This window comes from Epinephelus lanceolatus, chromosome 9 (genome assembly GCF_041903045.1).
Source record: "Epinephelus lanceolatus isolate andai-2023 chromosome 9, ASM4190304v1, whole genome shotgun sequence".
NCBI classification, from domain to species: domain Eukaryota; kingdom Metazoa; phylum Chordata; class Actinopteri; order Perciformes; family Serranidae; genus Epinephelus; species Epinephelus lanceolatus.
In genome coordinates this window covers 10,066,520-10,092,843 of record NC_135742.1, presented here as the reverse complement: position 1 = coordinate 10,092,843, position 26,324 = coordinate 10,066,520, and the positions used below count along the sequence as shown (strand labels likewise).

The 26,324-nt window shown below is 41.2% G+C and overlaps 1 protein-coding gene across 3 annotated transcripts in view; it reads right to left on the bottom strand.

The window, feature by feature from the left end:
• taok3a (TAO kinase 3a) overlaps positions 1–26,324 on the bottom strand; it is a 98,404-nt gene that overhangs the window by 26,028 nt on the left and 46,052 nt on the right. For all 3 annotated transcript variants that reach the window (XM_078170545.1, XM_033619840.2, XM_033619841.2), the window contains 10 exons: positions 24,450–24,686; positions 18,596–18,667; positions 17,639–17,740; positions 16,370–16,415; positions 14,858–14,954; positions 14,275–14,388; positions 11,963–12,054; positions 11,342–11,435; positions 7,952–8,033; positions 621–788 (listed from right to left, as the gene is read on the bottom strand). In XM_078170545.1, the coding sequence (XP_078026671.1) occupies positions 621–788; positions 7,952–8,033; positions 11,342–11,435; positions 11,963–12,054; positions 14,275–14,388; positions 14,858–14,954; positions 16,370–16,415; positions 17,639–17,740; positions 18,596–18,667; positions 24,450–24,581 (999 nt within the window). In that variant the 5' untranslated portion in view covers positions 24,582–24,686. The remainder of the gene's footprint in view (positions 1–620; positions 789–7,951; positions 8,034–11,341; positions 11,436–11,962; positions 12,055–14,274; positions 14,389–14,857; positions 14,955–16,369; positions 16,416–17,638; positions 17,741–18,595; positions 18,668–24,449; positions 24,687–26,324) is intronic.

Here is a 26,324-nt window from a genome sequence, read left to right as displayed (position 1 = left end):
AAATTATAAGTTCCAGCTTTTCAAATGTAAAGATTTGTTGATTTTCTCTGCTTAATATCATCAGAAACCGAATATGTTAGTGGTTGAAACAGCTGGGCAGACAAAGAAATTTGAAGACGTTAATTTGCACTCTAGGAAACTGTAACAGGTATTTGTCTACATCTTCAGGCATTTTATAGACCAAACAATTAATCAATGAATCCAGACAAGGACAGGCAGATTAATTGATAATAACAACCATCATTAGTTGCAGCCCTATGCTGCTGTTTGGAGCCTGTACCTGTCTGACTATTGATTGTTGCATTAAGAGGACGACCTGGTTGTTCTTCATCTGTATTCTATCAACTACTGTCTCTGTTGGCTCTAGTATTATTTCTGTGTCTGTTCCCTGTAGTATTTGTACACACACTGTGGACTTGAAATGTGTCTGTTTGACGACAGACTTCACTTTGAGGTGAAAGTTAGAGAATTGTGAGCAGAATTTAAATGGAGCTTAACTGGTTTTATGTTTTTAACCCCTTGCCTCTCCTGACAGACTCTATAATGCTCATCCCTGTATTATTTCTTTTCCACTGATCTTTTGCATCAACCCTTCCCTCTTCCCTCTTCCCTCCTCCCACCTCTTCCTCCTCCTGGCTCTCTCCCATGGGCCCGTTGTGTTTCTCCTGGTAGAGGATCTTCTTCATCTTGCGGTACTGCAGGTTGTCCAGCTCGCGCACCGCATCCTTGGTCCTCTGGATGAGGTCGATGAGAATGCGCGGCGAGCGTTCCCGACGCACAAAATCATGCTGGACAGAGAAGAAGAGAGAGAAAGAAAATTAGTTAGTTGGCTGAGAAGTTATTTAAAGATTTCAATTTAAAAATCATATTTTCATGCAGTAATATGATTTAATTAAAGTTATGTTTCAACTCCAGCCTTCATATAATATAATTTTTGGATGCTAATGACTTTTTATTTTTCAAAATAGCTGACTAGCAATTTAGAAATTTTCACTTTAAGGGTATACCATGCAGGAATTGTTGGCTATTGTTTGCAAACAGTATTGCCAGTAAAAGTGTAAGCCAACCCTGGCTTTGTCCACCTGCCATTTCACCTTCCTATATTTGCGTTTTTTGGTGCTGTGTCCATGAATTTTGTAGCTTCCTCTAGGATGCATGTTGCTTACGGTCTGGCATCTGTATTGTGTAAACAATACGCAGTATCCATACTAAAAATGTATGTATGGACAAAAGCCAAAAAATTCTACAATCAGACTCCCACCTCAACATCTGCATCACCAATTTCCCGTCTCTATAATGTTCGTAAGCATGGGTCAAAGTTTCTCCCATCAAGTCTGTATATATACATCACAACTTTTCCATGGAAAGTGGTGTACACCTCTTTCAAGATTCGTTTTGCGAGTACGAAGTGTTTACCTTTACCTTGGATGCTCTTCTTAGGAATTTTTTGTTTACTTTTATGGCACGGCTGAAGCACTCTACAAATGAAATTGTTATGGCTCTAGTCATGCCTAAAAAGAGCAGTACCTGTTATTTCTCTAGTTTTTGGAGGCACTGGAGAGAGTGTTTGTATGTCTTTTAGATATGGTTCCAATGTTTTTTTGTTTTTTTTGTGTGTTATCCTGGTGTCTGATTGTTGTTACTGTTTCTTGTAGTTGTGTGTTTTTATGGACCAAACTGAGTCTGAAATAAAGATTGATTGATTGATATAAATGAGACCCTTGATCACTACCTTTTATAAAGTCTCGACCTCACCTGGAGGCTGTGTCCAGGAACAACCTGAGCATAGCCAAATAAGGAGGAAATCAGAAAATACAGGGCACGGGTCTATACATTGCTTTTTTATTTTGAAAATCCTGCATCGTATACCTTTAAAATGTCTGTGTGTTCGAATACAACTGTAGTTTTCACCCGATTTGTTAGTGACTTGAGTTATGTTTTAAATCAATTTCACCTCTTAATTAAATATATTAACAGCAAACTTTTAACATTTTTGGGACATTATGTCAGAAAAAAGTGGCATGTGTTGGAAGAAGCTGGGGCTTCAAATGATCAGATCAGTAAAACTGTGGTTTGAGAATGTCACAGATCTACAGGACCTTTAAGTTTTTACATGCTGCGTCCTTAAAGATAAATTGTGTTCACAGGTTGGCTAATTTCACACTTTTAGGACTGTACTGCCTTCAACTTCTTTCATCCAGTGTTTTATTTCCATGAGCACCACAACTGTGACGATCACTAGAGGGCGCCTGTAGGTTGCTCTGCCCGTCCTGGGAGCCCCAGCACTCTTCATCCTCGAGTACAGTGAACACAACTGTGTAAGATTGTCCATAAAATTGATTTTCATAAATACTCTTAATCCTTTTCATTCCAATGAATAACTGTATTTGCTTTGGCACCAATTTAATGGCAGCTTCAAATAAATTATACAGGCACTGAATAATGGGCTGATGATTAACTGCGACGTTTCAGTCTTTTAATCTGATGACCCACGGACCTTTACCTCCCTTAAGTATACAGGACCACGCTATTTATACACTGGATCTTAGCAACCCTAAAATTTCTTACCAAAACAAAGTCCTACAGGGAGAAAGTTAAATCCCTGTACATTGAAATTATACAAAAGGTCAGACTGTCTTTATATGAACATGATTATTTAATTTAAAGTTTTGAACTTAAGTGTTTAGATCACATTCCCAAGCTGTGACAAGCTCTACAATAAGAAGCCAACTTTTCTGTGATTTGATGGAGGTGTAATTTGGCGGAGGTCGGGGCATTATGCATTTATGTAATTATTTATTTTGTGTTACATAACCAGCAGGTCAGAGTGGGTGTGTGAGGCTGGTGGGGTCGGGTAAGAATGAGGTGGTGAGGATGTATGTGTTGTTTTTCATTCAAATTTCTGTACTTTTCTTTAGCATTTAACTGTACTAACATCAATATGAAAATAAATAAATAAATAAATAAAGCACATCTCCTCTCCCCTGCGCTTCCACCCACTCCACCACACACACACGTATTCACACCTCCCCTTAGTCACTCTCATTCATAAAATATTGTGTGCCTAAATGGCTGAAATGTATGCAACCCCCGAGCACAGGACTAAAATATATATACTGTATAAAAACTGATATTTTTAGGTCTATTTCCAGCTCTCTGTCTCTGCACACCTTCCTCTCCATGTGACAGATGCTGGTGTAATGGGTTAGTCAGGACACAGGGGAATGACATCACGCTCTGAAAATAGAGATGGGAGTGATTTGTCCCGTTTTCTGATGGACCCACACCAGATTGTGGGTGGTTGGCCACCCCCACCCATCGACGAGCGGAAAGTTATCTCTGGGATTCTTCCTCATTATAAGGTTACTGTTAAGAAGAAGCGACAGCATCTTTAGTCCTTTCCCTGAATGTATGCTGTAGCATCACCAGCCTCCTCTACCAGACGTACTAATCCATCCTCACAGATTTACTCCGTCAGGTATCATCAGTTTGTGATGTTACATGCAGTTTATTGCATTTTATTAATAATATTTTTTCAGTCTGCTTCAGTACATCTTCTTCACTTTTACTGCAGTCACAGCAGTGACAGAGAACAGGCCTAACATGCTTGATGTATTAAAGGAACAGTTCAACATTTTGGGGATGTAAGCTCATTCTCTTTCTTGTCCAGAGTTAGATGAGAAGATTGATCACTCATATCTGTGCAGCAAATATATAGGTGGAGCTGAGCCTGTACAATATTCAGTTTTTTTAAATCATCAACTTGCATGATAAACACATTGTGAGAGACTGGGATATTGAGCTCAAGGATTTTTTGAGATAACTGAATGAGTACTAATAAAAAAATGCATTTTTTGGTGCCTTTGGTTCATTCATTTCCGTAACCACTTATCCTGTCAGGGGTCGTGGCGGGACACGATCCTAACGTAGCTGACACTGGGTGAGAGGCAGGGTTCACCCTGGACAGGTCACCAGACTATCACAGGGCTGACACATAGAGACAGACAACACTCACATTCACACCTACGGACAATTTAGAGTCACCAGTTAACCTGCATGTCTTTGGACTGTGGGAGGAAGCTGGAGTACCTGGAGGAAACCCACGCTGACACAGGGAGAACATGCAAACTCCACACAGACGGGCTCACAGGGTTCGAACCCCCCACAGCCTTCTTGCTGTGAGGCGACAATGCTAACCACAGCACCACTGTACCACTGCTGCACCAGTTCAATGCCTATGTTGTTCAATAAATAATGTTGGAAATAATTTCCCTCGCAATTCACTGAAATTAGCCGACAACCATTGAAATGGAACGAGAGTAGAACGGACTTTCCCAATCAAATCAACATAGCAGGATGGTCAAAGTGGGAGCCATTTTTATCTGTACCGCTGCCATTACAACCGCTGTTGCGGGCTAACTTTCGTATGAACAAACTGACTTGTGGCAAGTCATGAACTTGTTGAGGCTGAGGTTTTGTTGTAACAAGCGAACAAGCAGCAGAGTTACGTTTTCAAATAAGCAATCTGTAACTTACTTAACTGTTAACTGTACCTTAACTGTTACTTCCCTGTTTATTTTGTTAGCATTTATTAAATGTTTGTTGAAACATATAAACTGAAACTGTAGCTGCCCTCGCAGAATGAGGAATATCCGCTGCTCAGTGGACAGCTGAGAGGCAAAGACAGCACAGATAAACAGCGTGCCAATCAGCATATTTTCACAAACAACACAGTGAATTAAGAGTTTATTTTGCACAAACCAGAGTTTATGATCGCTGGAACAGTGGACTAATAAATTAGATGATTAACAAGATTAACTAAAATTAAGTGTTTTTGTTTTAGGAGTTAACAAGCTAACATTTCTCTTAGTTCAGTAAAAGAGAAAAAAGTAGATTGATTTCTGAAGTATTTTCTGCTTATTAAGGAAAATAGCTAAAATCGGCCAAAACAAACTTGTGAGTGTGACACACTTCATGACCCCACTGACGTGCGTTGTCACCATAACCTCTAACAACAACTGCAATTTTCTTCTGTACTGGTCAAATGACCACGGCAAACAGTTCACTACCCATTCTACTCTCATGTTTATTTATCACGAGTATTTTTGTTATTGCTATATTCAACAATGTTCTTGCATATTCTCCTCATGTTGTGCAGCTCTAGCTGGAGCTAGCCACATGTTAGCTTACCTCAGCTTTAAAACTGGAATCAAGGGGAAACATGCAGCCTGGCTCTGCCCAAAGATAACAAAATCCAGCTTACAACACCTGTAAAGCTCACTTATTAAAATATTATATCTGATTTTATTTAATATGCATGAAAAACAAAGCGTAAAAATGGCATTTATGGTTTTAAACAGGACTTACTTTTACCTTTGAACAGAGCCAGGGTAGCTGTTTCCACCTGTTTTCAGTCTTTGTGCTAAGCTAAGCTGAGCGTTCGCTGGCTCCTGCTACATATTTACCGTACACATAGTGTTAATGTTCTCATTTGAGTCTCAGAAGGAGATGGAAGCAAACTGACAGAAAACTGAGTGCTCCTTTAGGTCTTCAAAGCAAAGCAAACATTCACCAGTTCCAGCTATTAAAATGTGAGAATTTCCTGCTTTTCTGTTTTATTGATTGTAATTTGGTGTTTTGGACTGTTGGTTGGATAAAAGAATCAATTTGAACACATCCTCTTGTGCTCTGGGAACAGTTTGGAGAAACTCTGCTGCTGCACTGGATATATCTGTGGTTTCCTAGTTAATTCATGGGATTAAAAACACATACAGGAAAAACCAAACACCCAGAGCTATTTTTAACTCTTCGATTGTACTTTTTTTTATTTGCTTAAACGGTAGGTACTTATGGGAGGAGGTCACTGAGAGGTTATTATTTCATTATTTGTATAATTACTATAACTCTGAATGAGGTACACAGGGAGTGAGAGTGTTTAACCTGAAGCCAGAACACTGATAGCTCCAGGCCCCCAGATTAGTGACCTGATTTCCCATTTAAAGAGCTTGGAAGGGCGTGTGCCTGTGTGTGTGTGTGTGTGTGTGTGTGTGTGTGTACACCGAAAGAAACACTGATTGTCTATGTGTGTGTGTCTGAGAAGAGAAAGTGGGGTATTAATCATAAGCTAACACCCCCCACCACCCCAAGCCCTTCGCCATAAAGCAGCCCCTTCGACACTGATCCCAAGTCTGTTTGGTACTTATCCCTCTTTAATGGTTTTTCGGCCAGGATTTGGGTCAGGGGTGTTGGGAAGAGTGAATTCCAGTCTAAACGTTCTCTTCGTTAACCGCCACCTAACCTCACACCCTCGCTTCATCCTCCCTAAAGTGAGGCAGGTGTGAAAACTACTGCTCGAGCACTGTTGAGTGTGATCACCAAGAACATAAAACTCTTAGTTGGCCAATAGGATTACCTGTTGGGTCACACAAACAAAAAGATCAACCCCTCAATTATAGGGAATCACAATGAACATACACAGATTAACCCTGTGTATGTATATTGTGTTTCAGTGCGGTCTTACTGGGCAGAATGTCTCTATAAAGACTGACTTGCAGCTGCCTTTCAGTTTTTAAATCTTCATTTTATGGGATTGTTTTGCCTTTCATTTGACAGATGACAGTGAAGAGTGACAGGAAGAGAGGGAGGGAAGGTGACACGTGACAACATCATCTAAATTTGGAGCATTAGGGTTCATTTTTGACCTTGGCAGTAGCGGTTTGACAAAAAGTCCTTATGACAAGGTCCCCTTTTTGCCTTGGAACTTCACAAAGGTCCAACTAAGTCAACATTCAAATACATTTTTTTGTTGTAAAGATGATCTCAAAGTTATATGAGAGACAAAAAAATGGGCACCCTGGTCGACTACAGTTAAAGGAGCAGTGTGTAGGATTTAGTGACATCTAGCGGTGAGGACTGCAACCAGCTGAAACTTCTCCCACGTGCCAAGCATGAACCCTCAGTTATAATTCCTTCAAGTGCTCTTTGTTCAGTAGTTTCGTACCAGAAGCTGAGAATGAATCAGTGACACTGTTTGGCTCGTTGCGGACAGGCTGCAAGTGCAGCACCTGCAAAGGTGTGCTTACCTTTATCTTATAACTTAAGATACAGTCGTTTATGGGGGTTTTACCAGGAGCTGAATTATGCACAAAGGTCTCTTCCTCTCCAGACAAACAAACCCGGTGATTTAAATCAGTACAAACACTACCTACAGCAGTATTAGATAAAAAAAAAAAAATCAGTGTTTTTCTGATGCTGTTCGGCTCATTGTGGAGGGGCTGCTAACTATGGTTGATGCAAAACTTGAATGGCCCTATCTAGAGCCAAACACTGGCTTTTGCTTGTTTGTTTGTCCATTCTGGGCTCCTGTAGAAACATGGGGGTGCAACATGGTGGTCCCTGTGGACAAAGGCCTGCTCCCTGTTGATAAAAATCACACTTTCTAAAGTTAGGAAAATAGATGATACTTATTTTCAGGTGATTGCACACCAAAGAAAACATACTTTATTATATTATATTCCCTCTAAATCCTGCATGCTGGGCCTTTAAAGCACCAAAAATGAACCTAAACGTCCCTGTTTCATAACCAGCCGGGGACTTATGTTGCAGGCCCTTCCCCTTCTCTCTATCCTCTTATTTTCTGTCTTCTCTCTTCTGCCTAACTATCAATAAAGGCCGATGTTAAAAGCAGCAAACACGCACATCTCCATGGAGCCCTTAAGGCCCATGGCTAAGAGGCACAGCACAGGAAGCAGAGTTACAACAAAGAAAACCAGAAAGAATAACCAATTCTCAGCGGGGTGCCTGATTCCTAAGCTTGAGGAGGACACTGTGTGGATGCTCGCGTATTAGGGAGCCGTGGGTGGGTGGGAGTGACTCATCCACATGGCTAAGGGACTGACTGAGACAGGAAGTGAGGTCACAGCTGGAGGGATTACAGAGGAAGCCCACTCACTCGTAGCAGCTCCCCTGATGAGGGTCTGTCCTGAGGAATTTTCAGTAGGCAGTAGTCGACGAAGCTCCGGAAGGGGTCAGACCTGGGTAAAGAGGACAGTGAGATGGAGGTCAGTGATTCCCCTCGCTCAGTCAAACATATTTAAATCAGAATAACTTCAGCAGACATAGCAGCGACAATCTAATGATCCTTATTGTCAACAAATGTTTAACATGATGACTAATCTCGTCCTCTGCTGTTTATCATATCAGTGAATTAAACCAGAACAATCCCATGTAATCTCTGAGTGTAGCCCCATATATAAACCATATATGGATTATGTAAATATGTGGAGCAATAAAAATATAGGCCACTGGAGCTGTGGAACACCGTGCCACTGACTCTGATCTAAAAATATGCCTGTGGCTACACAGTATATGTAACACCAAGTGTTTGGGTTGCAGCTATGGATCGTTAAGATAAGGTAGCCTGTTGTGCTATTTAAGATTGTGAACGTCAATACACACATTCACGGTCACTGCAGGGTCAGTAAGTTCACCTATCCACCATCTAGTTCCTCCTCAGCTGCTACATCTAACGTCCTCTGTGGTAAGCCGAGGTCCAGGAGTGCACGTTGTATGCCATGCCAATGTGTGTACAGTGTGGCCTTGTGTACTGAAGTTACACTATGGAGCTGATGTCTCTACTAGTCTCATCTGGCGGGATGTTGCTAACGCCTCGGGCCGCTGGAGCTCCTCCAAAAATACCACAACCCTGCACCGCCCCACACAATCGCTCGCCTCAGCACGGTGCTACAAACCAACGCTAATTTTACAACAGGCGTTCTCCAAGCAGTCGTCTAACTTGAAAGACTCCCCCTGCCTCGTGTTTCTGTTGCTCTTTGTCAGAGCTCATGATGTGCGTGCTCTTTTTTTAAGGTGCAAAACTGAGCACTGTTATTTTATTGAGAGCTTGGATGGAAAATTCAGGAAGGCCACTGATGCCTTCAGGCTGCTCAGAGGCAACATTCAGACTCTCGCCTTGGCTGTGCAGAAGATGCAAATTCCTGCAACACACGACAAGCAGCAAATGCCAACACGACTCTACATGCTTACGACCACACGCATATTTCACTTTCATACCACGGTAGTGAAAGCATAAAAGAAGAACACACAGGTGAACTACAGGGAGACCATCGAACAATTGTTTTATATTTGATGAATGTTGTTTCCCCTATCAGAATCACACCTAACATGCAAACTGTGAGCACTATTCTACTACTAGTATCTTTTTTTCCACCAATTAAGTCACTGACTTCTCTTGACTACAATATATCTATCTTCTTTTCTGCTATGTGACATAAGTTTACCTTATTTCGTACTAAAGTCCCCCATTCCCTCTACTTTCATCTGCAGCTTTGTACAAGCTCATACCGAGCACATGTGCGTGTAAAATAATTATAACGACGAGGATAGATTATCTACTGCTTTATTGAAAATAAATACGTACGGTTCTCAAGATGGCAGCTTAAAGAGAGGTCACGTTCAGTCATTATAACCTACAGACAGTCTATTTCCTTGACTTGAACAATTCCTAAACATGTGATGAGTATTAATAACTACTATCTGAGGCAGTCCGACAACATGTCACACAGGAGAAAGCCAAATTCGAACAAGCCCGAGGAGCTAGCTGATGCAGGAGCAGACAACATCACAAAAGCTAGCATATTTGCACCAGCACTTCAAGCAGCTGTTTCTGAGATGCAGCTAATTTCACCAGAGTCATCGATGAAAAGCTTGGGCCACTGTCGCAGCTGTTACAGCTTCATCATTAAGAACTTCACAGTCATGAAGAGCGGAGTCTAGGATGTCGACACTGGAGGACACTATTGATCCTGTCGGGGGTGACGTGAAATAAGTAGGGTTTCGTGGCTAGTAGAGATGGGAATCGTTAAGTTTTTATTGATACCAATGCCATTACCAATTTTGCTTATCAGCCCAATTCTTTAGCGATTCCCCAAATAATTCCTGATCAGTTTTCCGTGTGGGCCTTCACAGGTTTTTAGCGTCAACGCAACAGTTTTATTTTCTCTGTGTCTGAACAGAGTGTAGCTGAGTCGTTCTGATGGTATTCTAATGTAGGATATTTAAATGATCATTTTACAGACATGACAAGCAGCACTGTTGTCATCTTTCTTCTTGAAATGAAGCCACACTTTGGACTGTTTGTTCCTTGCTACCATGGCTCCTTTGTGTTGCAAGTTTCAGCAGCGCAGACGCATGAGTTTGATGTCATTGTTTTGCAATGTGCACCTGTCAGAAATGAATGCTGGCACAGATGAAATGAATTGGAGGCATACCATTCAGATGGATCAGACAATTAGGAACTGGTTCTTAACTGGAACTAGTTTTGATTCACATCCATTGGGGCTAGTGTAGAGTATACAGTGAGTGTTAACATTTATGCTCAAGGTGGCCCAAATATCTATTTATCAAAATAATTAATCTTCCTAAAAAAGGAGTCCTCCAAAAAACAATGAACATCTTTGTGGTTATGACTGTTGTTACATAAAAAGATAACCAACAGACACAGAGACGACCTGTTTTAGCAGAAATCAGCAATTTCCAATCGTTTGTTTTTTTTATGAAGTGAAAATACCATGATGAAAAACTTGACTAAAAAAGGTGCATTTCACCACTGTGGCTGAGATGCTGTTGCAAAGACGGAGCCAAGAGCTGTTTAAAACCTGCTGGCCTAAATTAAACTGCTTAAAGTTTTTTGATGTCTGGAAGGACAGTCCCTAGAGAATCTATTAGTGTCTACAATCGTAAGCTGAGAGGCTGAGAACAGCATAAAATGTTGGCTGTCTTCCCGTAATTCATTTAGAGTCCAAGAAACATTCTGCTTATTATGGCAAACATAAGTAAATGAGAGTTTTAACTACTAGAACAATACTATAATAATGATGTTGACATGCATTAAAATGTGTCTTATAGCCGAGTAGGGATGGTGTGAGTATTTACACAGTATTACTCTGGCAGAGGTTTCCCAGGTAATTACATAAGAGACTTAGAGTGTGACCTTGCGCAAGGCCTGTTGCAGGGATCACAGGTCGAGCAGATTAACACAGGGATGTCTTACCCTGACTGAGCCCAGATCGGATTGGGCTTTAATATTCACAGTTGAGTGGAAGTATTGTATCAGCAGTTTCACTGGATGTTTTTTGGGGTGCGTGTGTGTTGACATTCTTTTTGTTCAATTAAATTACCATTTCTTACATTTTGTAGATGTCAGTTTGACTGATCACATATTGGAAGGCCCTCTGCAACAACTACGCTTTGTTAATTAAAAGGATTTAAAAAAGAAATACAGAAAGACAGGTCATATTCAGGAGGTGTGTTTTCAACTCACCACTCATTGGACTGTAGCGTGGGAGAGTCGTTCTGTGCGATGTGATATAAGGCACTCATGGCATTCATGTTGAACAAGGGTGGTTTGCGCTCCGCTGGAATAATTAAAGACAGGAGAGACAGAGAGAAAGATGCTTCAGTGCAAAAGTTTTCACAGGAGCTGCAACGATTAATCAACTATCTGTCAACCATTAAATTAATAGGAAACTAATTTGATCAATTCATAGGTTTGAGCAATTCTTTAAAAGTAAAAAAGGTCAAAGTTCTTGGATTCCAGCTCCTTAAATGAATATTTTCTAGTGTCTTTACTCCTCTGTAAGAGTTAACTGAGTGTCTTTGGGTTGTGGACAAAACAAGACATTTGATGACGTTATCTTGGGGAAACACTGATTTAACATTTGTCACCATTTTCTGACATTTCATAGGCCAAAAAACTAATCAGTATATCAAGATAATAATAAGTAATGAAAATAATCTTTAATTGCAGCCCTAGTTTTCACAATTACCAATCAGCTTCTCCTTTTGTCCTCCTGTTTCACATTTCATTTTTAGTCATGAATCTGTCATGTGTCTGACCGTATTGGCCTCCAAATCTTTGACCAAGAGGTAGATGCATGCTCACCCAGTTCAATACATGTGATCCCCAGGGACCAGATGTCCACTTTCCCCTCATACTGACCCTCGTCCATGGCTAGGATCACTTCTGGAGCCATCCTGAGGACACAGAGATGCAAATGCAAACGCACACATAGTTTATAAAGTATGGTGAGAAAATCCATGAAATGTTATAATCTGCTAAGCCTCTCAGAGCTTTTAAAGACTCGGGTTTGCTGTGATAGAAGCTCAGTTTTAGGAATATATGTGTGTATTTCTGTACACGTGCAGTGTGACAAAATGTGTAGAGCTGATGATTTCTATTTGAGATGCAAACAACACAGGACATTACAGTAGCTCCTGTAACATTTTACAGTGGACAGTAGAGCTGCTGCTAGATGAGGAAAATATGTGATAACACTGTTAAATGTTGCGATAACAATAAAACTTGTGATAAATAAACAGATATTAAAGTGTACTCCAAGCCACATTGTCTTTGCTGTATTAAAACTATTGCCAGATCTATGATGTGCTATTTTTCTATGCACTAGTTCCTCTGGCATTCACACTTTCCTCAGCAGTCATCTAATAAACCTCATGCATGCAGATTCTGACCGATCAATGGATGTCTAACGGCAAGGGCTTTGTCTGATTGGCCAGAGAGTTAACAGCATGACACGTATCAGTCAAAATAGCACTTCTAGACAGGATGTAGCTTTATATGTTATAGTTATATTCAAAGTGCAATATTGTGATGTGTTTATCACACAAGTTGCCATCGTAAAAACGACAAAAAAACGATATATTGTGCAGTCCTCATAGAAGCGTTGTATGTCTCAGGACCTTTAGATTTGTGTGCAGTAGAATTATTATTGTTTTGTGTTTTCCATTAGTTAGTTTGTTTTTTTTCCTTCTAATTTTTGTTTTCAATTCAGTTTATTTTCCAGTTAGTTTTCAGTTTAGCTTTTATTGTTTAAAAATGTTAAGTTTTAGTTTGGTTTTTATTAGTTTTAGTTTTTTACTTTAATTCAGGGGGTACTTGTCACAAAATATTTGAAGTTCAAAATAGGTATTACAATAAAAAACACAACACTTTGTGAAGGCGATGACTCACAGTCATATAGACATCCCAGTCTAAATAAGCATTTGCATCAATGCCTCCTCATGCTTTATGTGTCTATGAATTTGACCAAACTGACACTCAAACATTGTCTCAAAAGTTTTATTTTATTTTACTTTGTATTTTTATTTCTTTTTTAAGATATTTTTTTGGGCATTTTTAGCCTTTAATGGATAGGACAGACAAGTGTGAAAGGGGGGAGAGAGAGAGGGAGTGACATGCAGCAAAGGGCCACAGGCTGGAGTCGAACCCGGGCCGCTGCGGCAACAGCCTTGTACATGGGGTGCCTGCTCTACCACTAAGCCACCGACGCCCCATTTTACTTTGTATTTTAAGTACAAATATTATTTCAGTTATTTTTACTGGAAAACAGCGGTGGGTTGAGAACTAATAATATGAATGAGGAAAAGTGTCGTCAGTTCTCTCACAGGCTGCATCAATGATCATCATCTTGAGGCACACACACTTCTTTTCTTACAGTGAGTACTGTAATTAATATTCTCATGAATTTCATTATTTATTAGCTACACTACGTCCGACCTAAAAATGCTGGTGTGACTTTTATATCAAAGTGACTCAGACACTCAATCAGACATATGAGCAATAAATAAACAAAATAATTCCTATGATATATATAAGGTTGGCTTCAGTTGTCAAAGTTCAAAACTCACTGTCAGCACAATGGCAACAACATAAGGAACTCACACACTATAAAATCAAACAAAAAAGCCATAAAATCTATGCAGAAAATCTCACATTGTCAGACTTATATCATGCAGCGCCAGTGCAGGAGAAAGGTCCGGCTGATTTATCATAATTAAGCACTAAGAGGAAAAAAAACACTGGGTTGTTTCTATTTCTTTAGACCAATCCCAGTCATCCTGGGTGGTGCTAAACCCAGGATGCCATAACGGTACCCTTGCAAAATAGTTTTGGGAGGAAGCTTGTTTTGATTGAAAAGCGAGCGCTGGGAGTAAAATGGCTAAATCCATGCAAAAGACAATGTTACATAAAACATTAAAAGATATTCTGGCGTGTATGGAGATAGGCTATGAGACACTAGTTTCACATAACGACATCCTGTGTATGCAGAAGAAAGCAGACACTAGAAAAATAGACTGACAGAAATATTCCAGTCACATTCTCCACACATGTAGTCCTGTGTGGTCGTCTGTGTTTTGCCCTGTCATGTGTCTACGTCTTGTCTTGCGTATACTGACCAGTAAGGTGTTCCCACAAAGGAGTTGGCAGGTGAGGCAATGGAGGCAGAGCCAAAGTCGGCCAGTTTGACCTGACCCAGCTCAGTCAGCAGGATGTTACCAGCTTTCACATCTCTGGATGGGGAGAGGGGGGTGAAGAGAGTGAGCAGAGCAGCCAAGAAAACTCACATCGGCTCCAAGGATCTATTATGCATTACGCCTTTCCCTCGAACTCCACAAGCTGGTCACTGGCGTGGTGTATTTATAGATGTGATATGTTCATTTTAACAGGTTTTGTCATTTTTAAATGTCAAAAATGATTCACACAGCCTGATTGCTGGATGCTAATCATATCTGTCTGCCATAAAAGATAATATTGTGGACACTAGTGAGACAGGAGGGCTGTTGCCTCCTCACAGTGATGTTCAAGAAGGATGAAACCTAAGTGCAGAGACGAGGTTTCACAGCTTAATTAGTAAACACTGCAATAAAGGGAGAACATGAGTGTCTCTTGCCTCATCTTAACTGTCTTATCATGTTTTTGCTAAGTTTACTGTATGGTCCTGTTGGGGAATGTTTGGAGCAAGGAAACACACTGACGTACCTGTGAATCATATTATGGGAATGTAGGTAAGCCAGTCCTAGCAAGGCACCATGGGTAATGGCAGCAATTTCCATCTCTTGAAGTGGTTTCTTATGAACTTGGGGAGAGATAAGCACAGTGGAAAATGAGTATGAACCCTCTAAAGGTATCAATTACATAATAATGAATTATAACAGTTTCATACAAACACCTTCGTGATAAATAAAGCTTACGTATTTAGTTACAAAACGCAGACGTCATGCATGATCACAGCCCTGGCAACTAGAACATCACAGTTTTAGTAATTAAAAAAGAAAAAATCAATAAATCTGTCCTGCTGATACTATACAACACTAAAGTACTCCCTTGGTGTCTACCATATGGATAGCATGTAAACAGCAGAGATATGGGCTCGTAAAGTGGCTCCCTTTGGACTGCTGCAGTAACAGAGGGACTACGTGCCAAAGCAAAAGGTCACAGCAGAAATATGACTGAGAAATTTCATAAAGTCCCAAAAAAACAAGCCGGGGCCAACTGTCATGACTGTGTATCTACGTCAGTGACGAGTACACACATGGGTGCTTAAAATAACACATTAGGTTCAGGTCAGGAATGCTACGAGGGCGGACAGTTACGGAGCTTCAAGCTTTGAACACTGGAAAATGTTCTTTGGTCTTTAGAAAAAGTAAATCAGCTGGAAACTGAATCTAGATAACAGAGATATGGTCTTCCATCTGTTTAAAGTGCTTAACGTAACATCACAAGTCAGACCTCTAAGTCCTGCTAAACTTAGTTACGAGTGAGTACATTCTACATTTACATTGTATTATCTTGCTCCAAGAACCTACTTGCTGCAGTAACTGACCCATTCACACCAACCATGTGCTGTGTGCCAGACTTTGTTCTGTTTTGTTATTTTTAGTGTGGTTCACAGTGTGGTCTAAACGGTGACACATAACCACAGGAAACAACTACAGGACACAAGGCTTTATTTTATGAGATAAATGCAGCCATTTGATAGCAGGCAGTTCCTCAGATTTGTGTGTTATTATGTATTGATTCATACTTTTTCCCCTCCTGCCCAGTGTAGCGAGTGAGGAGAACCGGCCTGTAGCGAAACAGGCGAGCTCACAGACAGACTGGGAGCCTTTATCAGTTAATGTAGATACAGTTAGTAAGTTCAAAACACAAGCACAGCGGGATATTTGCGTGATTTAAACAGCTGGCTATGCAGATTACACTTCACTAAACGCAACAAAAATAGACTTCAAGTGTAAAAAACACAGGGGGTCTCTGTGAGACATGCATCACATGGAGTCAGTGCAGACTGGCACATTTAATAAAATGGAAGCATATCTGTTCTGTGAGACGTGTGAGTGACAGGCGTCAAAATGCTTCAAAAAACACTTTCAGTGGGGATCCCCCCTTAGTTTTGAGACTGCACATTGACTTCCTGTAAAAATGTTGCCATAACCACTCTGACACGGACAGTAACAAACTGTTTTGTAATTGCGATAGTGTAAACACACTTACCCTCTAATAGATCTGATGCGGAGCCCAGGCAGTACTCCATCACCAGCTGAAACAGAACACAGTTACAGCTGAGTCATTCACATGGTGTGCACTGCATCATTAAATATCCTCAAACAAAGCTTCAGGGGAAGTTTGGGAGAACTTCTGAGGTTGTTCTCTACTGTAAACTGATCACATTATATCATGATAACAACATAATGCAGATAAATAGCAGTGGGTGGTGGGAAGACTACAACAGTGTATTAGGGCCACTGTAGGCAAAAATGAAAATAATAACATGGAGCAAGGGGAGGGGGTTATATTCCAATAAAAAACTCAGAGTGTCTGAGATTTAAAGTCATAAAGTTATGAGAAAAAACAAAAAAACTTGAATATTCTCTTTGGTTCACTGCTGGAAAGTCAGGTGACGTAGGTTAAAGAGCAGCAAAGTATAGGGAGGAAGTCATGGTGGACGAAAATGTCAAGCACAGAACAACCAGCATTTGTGTCCTGTTTGACTTAACGTCTGCAATTATTTTTAGACTGAGTTGACTTTTTATTTTCAGTTTTTAGGATATACGAAGCTGTTGAATGCACACTATGCATAAACTTTGTGTTAAGATTATATTTTGACCTTGGACTACAAGGAGGGACGTCCAGCTAATTGCCAGAAAACGTCCCGCACATTGGGACAACTTTCAGTTTGCTGGGATCCCCTGTTTACCTGCAGCGTTTTTGGTCTGAGGTTGATCTAATCTTTGCAAAGTAAAGCGATGTGGTTCCTTGACAATAAATCTATGACTTTATGACCCCGTTAAAGGTTTTTTTGGGGGGAGTTTGAGGGATGTCATATGCTGTAAAGCCCCCTGAGGCAAATTGTGATTTGTGATATTGGGCTTAACAAATAAAATTTAATTGAAATGAACTGACTTTGCAATCTGAAAATATTTGACTTTTTTAACTTGTAAATTTGGAATTTTTTCCCCCATTAATTAACCACTTAAATTTCTGAGAATAGGTAAGAGTTTTTTTTTCTCTTAAATTTACAGCTTTAATCTCAGAAAGTCTTCCCCCCCTTCCCTGGCTCTATTTTTTTATTTATTTATATAATTTTACTCTACAATGGCCCTTACATGCTGTTGTAGACAGTCAGTAGGAGACAAAAAGAAATAAAAAGGAAAAGAATCAGACACAGAGGACGGGAAGAAAAAAGATAAACTAACAATGCAGCGAGACTGAAACAAAGAGGGGAACTGGGACAAAAGGAAATGTGGAGAGGGATCCACTAACCCAGGCAGTGTTGTCTTTCAAGTAGCAGCCTTTGTACTCAATTGTGTTTGGGTGTCGCAGCTGTCCCAAAAACTTGACCTCCTTAATGATGTCCTGCCACTTCTGCCGAGAACAAATTAACACACACAGATGGTTACACGCTACAGGTGCAGTCACAATAACACTTAAGTAGGCATTGCTATGACTCTGATTGCAATGGTGCGGCTGGCCTCGCCGTGGTAACCACTTGAGCAGGTATTATGAACTTTATACATGTTACCAAAGTTTTTAATAGCACTGAAGATAAAAAACAAAAAACTCTGAGCTAGCTTCCGCTTACCAGAAAGTTATTATAGCAACTGAAACCTCAGCTAGTTAGGAGCAGTCTGACAATGTCATGCAGCAGCCTTCACAGAAAACCATCACTGAAAGGTTTATAAAAAGACGAAAGTTTACTAAACCACAGAGATGTGGCCTCGAGTTCAGCTGAAGCGTAAGCTGTGATCACACACTGTAGAACGCCTTCTGAAATACTCTTGTGCCTAAACTTCTTCAGCGGTTTGCTTGAGGGAGGCACATTTTTGTTCCAAACTCGGTAGTGAGTAATTATTTTTAATTATTTTCACATTCTTTTTGTTCCTTTAGGGTAACTAACCATTACAAATGAGACATCTCACAGTCGCAAAAGCCAGTGTCAAGCTTTGGGTGAATATAATTAGAGAGTGACTTTTCTGCATTTTGAGCTCTTGCTCTCATTGTGACTGGATTTGTGCCAAAGCAAGAGAGCTAAATATCATCCGACTGTGGGCTGACCACATGTCCACTTGACCTTGAGATGTGGGTCAGAGACACAGCCACCAAACTGTGGCGATGCCTTTACAGCGACACCTTGGATTTGAAGGCAAAGTCTGGCATATCTATGTGCTCGTGTGTGTGTGTGTGTGGGTGTGTGTGTGTGTGTCAGACAGTCTTTCTTACTTCGGTAGTCTGCTTGCCATTATAGGACATCTTTTTGATGGCCACCACCTCGTTGGAGTAGGAGTTACGCGCCTGCAGAAGAAAACAGAGATCAGATTCTAGTGAAGTCTCACAAGGACACACACAGTAATCCTCTCAGAAGACAGGACAGGAATTTTTTAAGTTTTTGTTTTGTTTCCCTGCCCATAACACTCACAATCTGGCATCAATAAAACACATTCACACAATATACTGTCAAGAGGTAACACCCTGAGGAAAAACTTTCATTACAGTTCATTAAAGTTGAATTTCATTGTTGTGAGATATTAAGTTATTGTGGAATTTCTTGTGGCTTTCTATTCAAAATATTAAAGGAGCAGTGTGTAGGTTTTTGTAAGAGATTGCAAATCGCAACCAACTGAAACTCCCATGTGCCGAGCGTGAACTACTGGTTAGAATTACTTCAGTGTTCATTGTTCAGGAGGTTTTTCTGTGCGTCAAATTCACCACAGAGGTCTCCTCCTCTCCAAAACAAACGGACCAGGAGATAAGAACCAGTAAAAGCACTGACTAAAGCAGTTTCACGGAACAAATCAATGTTTCTCCAACGCTGTTTGGCCCGTCACAGAGGGTTTGCGGACTGTGGTGGCTGCACAAAACACCCCTATCTAGAGCCAGTGTTTGGTTTGTCTGTTCTTGGTGACTGAAGAAACATGGTGGTGCAACATGGCAGACGCCATGGATGAGGATCTGCTCCCTGTGTAGATATAAATGGCTCATTTTAAAGTAGCAAAAACACAACAATTCTTATTTTCTGGTGCTTATACACTAAAGAAAACACACTTATTATATCACATTTAACTTCCGCCAATATATCCCCCTAAATCCTGCACATTGGTAACCTGGAAATCCAGATGCCCCGCCCCTAGCAAATTCAGGGCTTGAAGCAAGAAAAAATCCTGTGCCTGAAATTTTTTTAGAGGGCCTTCTGCGCTAGGCGGGTCCGGGGGCATGCCCCCCCGGAAGAAAATTTTGAACATCTGACATCTAAATGAATTAATCTGGTGCACTTTGAGAGTATCAATCAAGTATCACATCAAGGAGCTAGAATAACAATTTCAAGGTTTTTAATAATGAAATATGAACAGTTCACCAAAAAGGGAAAATTTGGTCATCAGCTACTACAAAATGGTTGGGGCCGGGCAATTTTAGGCAATTCTGAGCAACAAGTGGCAGAATAGGATGACAACAAGAATGCATTAAAATGTACGTTTTACATCAGTTGAAGCTTGAACTCACAACCTCTGACACCAAGGAGTATCTTCTATCTGACTGAGCTAATTTGCAAGTGACAACTCATTGGTGGCTTCACAAATTATCTCACTTATCTCTACCACACCGCCTCTTTCTCTTTCTGTATGTGTGAATTGCAACCCCCAACCTGTAGCCATTTCTCTCTCTCTCTCTCTCTCTCTCTCTCTCTCTCTCTCTCTCTGTGTGTGTGTGTTTTCATCTCTCTCGTGTCTAGACCAAACTGAACAAATATTTATAGACAGACAAGCAACATCATAATTAAACAGGCTTTTATTTTTTAAATTTATTTTATTTTGAAAATTGGCCGGATTCTCTCGTCTTTTCTGTGTCCGACTTCATGTTTGGTATGATCCGCTCTATCCAGCTTGATAGAGGCGCTCACGGCTCGTGTGAAAAATAGACCAGAACTGAACTGAAGCGCTGCAGTGTGCGAGCCTCCGCGGGCGCTCCGCTCTGCTCACCGGCCTGTGTGGACAGTCAGATAGGTTAACATGGACACCGACTGAAAACTGCCTCCGCTGCTGGGTGCTGCGCTTCGGTTCTGCGTCCAGTGTGTCCGTGGCGTAACTGAATGAGAGACTGCGAAAACTTAAGGCCCGCCCTACTCTGCCTCTGATTGGCTAGAAATCCTTGTTTTCCTTGAGTAATGTGATACACCATTGGTAGTTGGAACTATCACTTTGCTTTGCTTTAAAACGACTGGGTAAATCACTGTTGCTACGGCAAGATGATAAAATATTCACAAGAAAAAAATATTCCTGCACCAGAATATCCCTGCGCCGGAAATCCGGCACCGTGCCGGAGAACTTCAAGCCCTGCAAATTTGAATTTGCTCTGCACGGGGATCTGGCCCCGACAAGCAGAGCACGGTGAATCGCCATCGGACCAATCAGATCAGTGTATCTGACAGAGGCGGGCTCTGGGCGGGGGTAACATGATGAAGACAGCGCTGTGCTGTAGGAGTCAAAAAGTAAACAGCCAAGATGGCAGCTGCCCAAGGACCGCGTCCATTCAGTTTAGCTTTGGAAGAAACGCTAAGCCAACTACACTTATCTTTTTCCTTGAGAGAGGAACAGAAGACTGCCCTACAAGCCTTCGCTTCCAGGAAGGACGTTTTTGCTGTTTTGCCGACGGGATACGGCAAAAGCATAATATATCAGTTAGCCCCACTGGTCGGCAAACAAATGGGGCTAACTGCAATGAATATGTCACCTTGTTTTTTGCTCTGATTGGTTATCGTGCTATCCAAATATGTGTGGTGACATTTAATATGCCTCAGTTAGTGCTTTTGTCTTTCTGTAAAATGGTCTCAAGTGTTCATCCAAAGGTTCAAATGTTCATCCAATCAAATGAGACTTTACTGGTTATATAAAAACTGAACGTAGCCATTTGTGGGTTGTAGTGACAGAGCGGTATGGAGATGGAGAGATAGGAGGAGATGTGCATTTGGATATCATGGGGCAACACCTTTGTTTTCATTTCTAGTATAATGTGGCAGAGGTCTCATTCATTGATCTCTCCCTTGTCCTCTTGAACTAACTGCAAGGGAGGTGTGTTTGGCGGCAACAGTCCACTCAGCAGCGAACTCCATGGTAAGTTGATATGGCACTAGACTTTAAGCCCGCCCACTCTTTAGCAGTCCAATCAAATGTGAAGGATTTGATTTGTACAACACTCAAATATTCCTTTTCATTGGCAAACACATCACAGAACAGAAGCTAAAGACGCTCTAACTTTAGTTTCATAGGGACTTTAATAATATTGCCATCCATTATCGGTTCATACACCAGCCTCTGCTTATGCGTGCACAGAGGAGGGGTTAAAGTTGTTGAGAAAAACATTAATAAACATTTCTATTTATATATTTATTAATGCTAAATATGGAGGTTAAAGTAAAGCGTCACCCACTCATGTAATGTCTTCAGGGTGATCCAGATCTGAGCTGGATAAATTCAGCACATGCAAAACACCATAATGCCTGCGCAAAGCAATACAGCAGAGTGATACGGCAGTAACAGATTCTCTCATTTGAATTTAAACAAATTTCCGCCTGATCAAAGCCCTCAACAACGTGATTAGGGGAAGCCTGCAGGTAAGTGATGTGCGGTTGTTCTGCAGCTCCTGTTAGTGTTTGAGTTGTCTGCGCACATCCGCATGCCCATGCTAAACCCGTGGTGTTAACCTCAAAGGCATTTGGCCTTAGGAACAGCTACGCCACAGCTCAGCCTAAGCCCTTATCTCGGCTTCATCCCACTTACAAATGAATGGGAATTTCATGTTGAGAATCAAATGGAATTACAGTAACAGCAGGCAACAGAGTATTCCCACTTGATTTTTTTTTTTTTCAGATCCATTTGATCCTCATGATTGCCTGTCAGTTCATGTATAATAGCCGTTCCCTCTGGTGTAGTGTATAGATGGTTGGCTATGGAGAGGAAAAAAATATCATGTAATGGTGAAAAAGTGAAATACATTCAGGCTAATTGTGAATGCAGAAGAAAAGGGGGGGTTGTATGAATAATTACAACAGGCTAATTCATTCAACATGCACTATAGCGGTGTGTGGGGAATATGGGCTTGCACACCCAGCAGGGGGAATTCCCCTTGTTCTTTTCTATAATGGAGTTAATCTTAACATGCATACACTGTGGATGCACATACAGCTGCATAAATTTCTTTGACAATGCATGCATACTGGGTAATAATCTACAGAATATGCACGCAATTACACGGGCAGCTACTGAACTTTTCCCCTCTGTCATGCACCTAACCTGCAGCTATATTTTACAGCATTGCAGACTTCTGAAATATGAGACACTACTTATATTATTGTTGTTAGCAGCTAATTTCAGTATTTAAACTTTAAAGGAAAATGTCTTTAACTAACTTCACTAAAGCTGCTCTGGCTAACTGCTAAAGCTAGCAGTGCACCAGTTGTAATGCAGACAGCAAAAGTGTGTCAGTGAGCACAGCGCTGGCATCAGGGCAGGATTTAGACGCACACTGGAGCCTGTTAGCCAGACGGACATGGGCACCAGGGTTACTAGTGATGTATTGGGGCTGTGTGTGTGTGTGTGTGTATGTGTATGTGTATGTGTGTAGATGACATGGGATAGAAGAGGATGGTAAAACCCTGCCAGCCAAGAAAATCCTGCCCCACTATCAACAGCTTCTGTTTTTCTATACCAAGAAAACAGCTGTCTTAGGAGGGAGGGAGGAGGCTTATCGCCCCCAGCCCTGCATCTGGAGGAGAGGAGGAGGAGAGGGATAGAGAAGGAGGAGAGGAGAGGAGAGGAGAGGAGAGGAGAGGAGAGGAGATATAAAGTGAGAGCAGAGAAATGCCGTATGCTTTCAACCCCCCCTCCATGCAGCTTTAGAATCAAAGGCTTGATGAGTAATTAGTGATGATGAGATTAATAAGAAAAGCTACAGAGAAAGCACTGAGAGGGAATCTGTCTCCACTTAATTGCATTCAAAGAGCCATAACATTGCGGGCTACACTTATAACACGTGTACAAATCAATGAATCGATAAATGAATATGTGGGGTAACTCGTTCATGAATAAATCAAAGCGATGCTCGTGTATTAATAATCTCCACGTAGTAAAGGGCCAAGAGTGCCTGCTTAATGTTAGTATGAAGTGTCTCAAGTGGTCAAGCACCTCATTCACATCCTGTCTTTCACTCTGAGCTATGAAACTCGAGCCAGTAAATTCCTTTTACTCCAACAAGGCAATAACTTACAGGTCCAGTCATATTGAATCAATAAACTTGGAAACTTTATCTGAACAGACTTGGAATGTCTTTAAATGGTGCTGAATATGAGTGAGATTTGACACAAAAATATATGTTCAATACAGAAGTAACTACCTGACAAAAATTAGTTACTTCAAGACTGTCATCTGAAACATCCTGATAATATGGTCACACTTTGGAAAGCTTCTTTTCATTTCATATACAATGCCTTTGTTTAAATATTTCAACAGAAGACATTTATGAAGCGATTAAATTCCAGTGTAGACGAAGTCCTGCAATGTGTGTTCAAAACTCTCCAAGGATAACTGTGGTATTTCACATCTAACTGAGTGAATTAAGAGTTTATTTCCACCAAAGAAGAGTTGGTGACTGTTGAAATAGTGGAAAGACAGCAAAACATCTTCAGTGAGTTTTATTTTGCTTCTGTCAACTTTGAATAAAGTGTGTTTTACGTTGATAAAGTTACTCTTTATTTAAATGGACGCTGGTGGGTTCTCTGAAGGGATCCTTTCCATAATGTAGTCAAACACCTATAACAACAATCTGAGCCTGTCAGAGGCAAAAACAAGCACTCTTACTGGATGTTAATTGACGGTTTAAACATGCCTAGAGTGGTTACATTGCAGCCTATTTCACAGCTGCTGGCTGTAGTGGTCTCGCTCAATAGTGGACAAGTTTCAAGCATTTTTGCTCCCATGTCACTTAGAAACAAAACTGCAGGAAAATGGGGTCCACGTTAAGAAACACTGCTTTGAAGAGCCTTCATGGCTTGTGAAAGTACACAGAATCGTGAACTGAAACTTACAAAGTAGACGGCCCCAAAGCTGCCATGTCCAATCTCGTGTAGGTCACAGAAGACGTCCTCGGGGTCATCTTTGAAGAAGAGGTCGGCCAGCTCGGGGTCCTTCGGCACTCCTTTCCGTGTGGACGACGGCATTATGGGCTGGACATGAGCTAGGCGCCGGGGACGACGCTCACGTACACACTACTGCTGCTGCCGCCACCAGATGTCCACGACGTGCCCGGCATTGGCCAGCTAGACCTGGGAGACAGAGCGGACAGGACTGTGACATTTGTTTCCTTCAGGCTTTCCTCTCGAATTTAATACTCAGCTGCTGACAGAAAACTTAACTTCCTGTGTGTAACAGAAGTTTTACCTGCCTCATGTATGCGGATATCAAACTTCTATGAACAGTGAATTGCAGTAAATTGCTATTAATATAATCAGTGTTTTAATATTGCTACATGATTAAATTACACCCATACAAACACTTATGTTTGTCATGAATACTTGGGATCATTCAGACACTGTTACTTTACAGTCCCTTCCAAGAATATCCACGTGTGTGTGTGTCTGTATATGTGTGCTTGTCTTTCTATTGTGTGTTTGCATTTGTGTGTCTCATGGACAGTTGATAGGTGATAAGACAGGAAAAAGGGCAGTCATATGACAACGGCTAGCTGTCTAGTCCTGCTGTTCATCCAACTCACAGTCACACTTGCTCACGTAAACATGCACGCACACACACAAGCACGCACACACACATATAACACCCTTGACAGCTGAAGCTGAGTCACTGATGATCATTTCCACACATGCACACAGTGTAACAGTTGCCTGTGTGCGTGCAGACACACACACTGACGCTAAATGTTTTGTATCACAAAGCTGCAGCCGGGCCATCAAGCGTGTACGCATCCTGGACACCCTGCTCCAGTTAGCTTCGCTGCACATGCATCACACACACATGCACATAGTCACACGCTATCTCTCTCATCCCAGTTTCTCCCTGTGTCTCTCTACCACTCTCTCTTTTTATGTCTACCATGAAATCTCTGTGCACATCGGCCAGATGCAGCAAGCAAATCTGGCTCCAAAGGCCAGCCCCACACAGAGCGAGCTGACATACAGGCAGAGGCAGCAAGACACACAGGCGCACAGGCCAAGACACTAAGCATCAGCATCATCCTAATCCCCTGCTCTTAAAGGGATCTAAGCCATCACACCCACTCCAATAATATCAGTCTTAAAGGCAAAGTCCTGTGCCCTCTGTTCCACGGCACCCGATGTATACAGATGGCAGCCTCGAAGCTTTGGGGGAACTTCTTTAGGTATGGGATTCTAGGGCTGGACTATTTCACTGAGAAACTTAAACAATGACCCGATATTTATTTTCCGGTCTATTTTGCTATAAATATCTGCATATTTTGTTATATTTGGTAAATTCCAACCAATTATATCTTCTCAGTGTTTTCTTTTTTAAACAAAATAACAAACTTTACCCAGAAGTTGTAAAATACAAGGCGTGCACAACACCAAAGGTCTCAAGTGTGACCTTAAGTTTGAGCACCATCATACTCTCAAAAACACATCAACTACATTTCCAAGGCCAGAATGTTTTAAGGGGATGCTGTGGGGGACAGATTTAAAAAAAGGACAGAACAGAATTTATTTAGACCTAATTATCCTACATTTGTTTATTAATCTAATAATTGTTTCCTTATATAATAAATGAGATCGATGAGATTGTCCACATTCTTGCATGAAAATATTTGCCTGGGTCCAGACCTTTGAATCCCTCCACTCAGCCAGTTGACTGGGATTGGGTGCTGTGGCATGTGTGTATGTGTGTGTGTGTGCGTGAGAGACAGAGAAGGTGGAAGGTGGACTATTGCATGC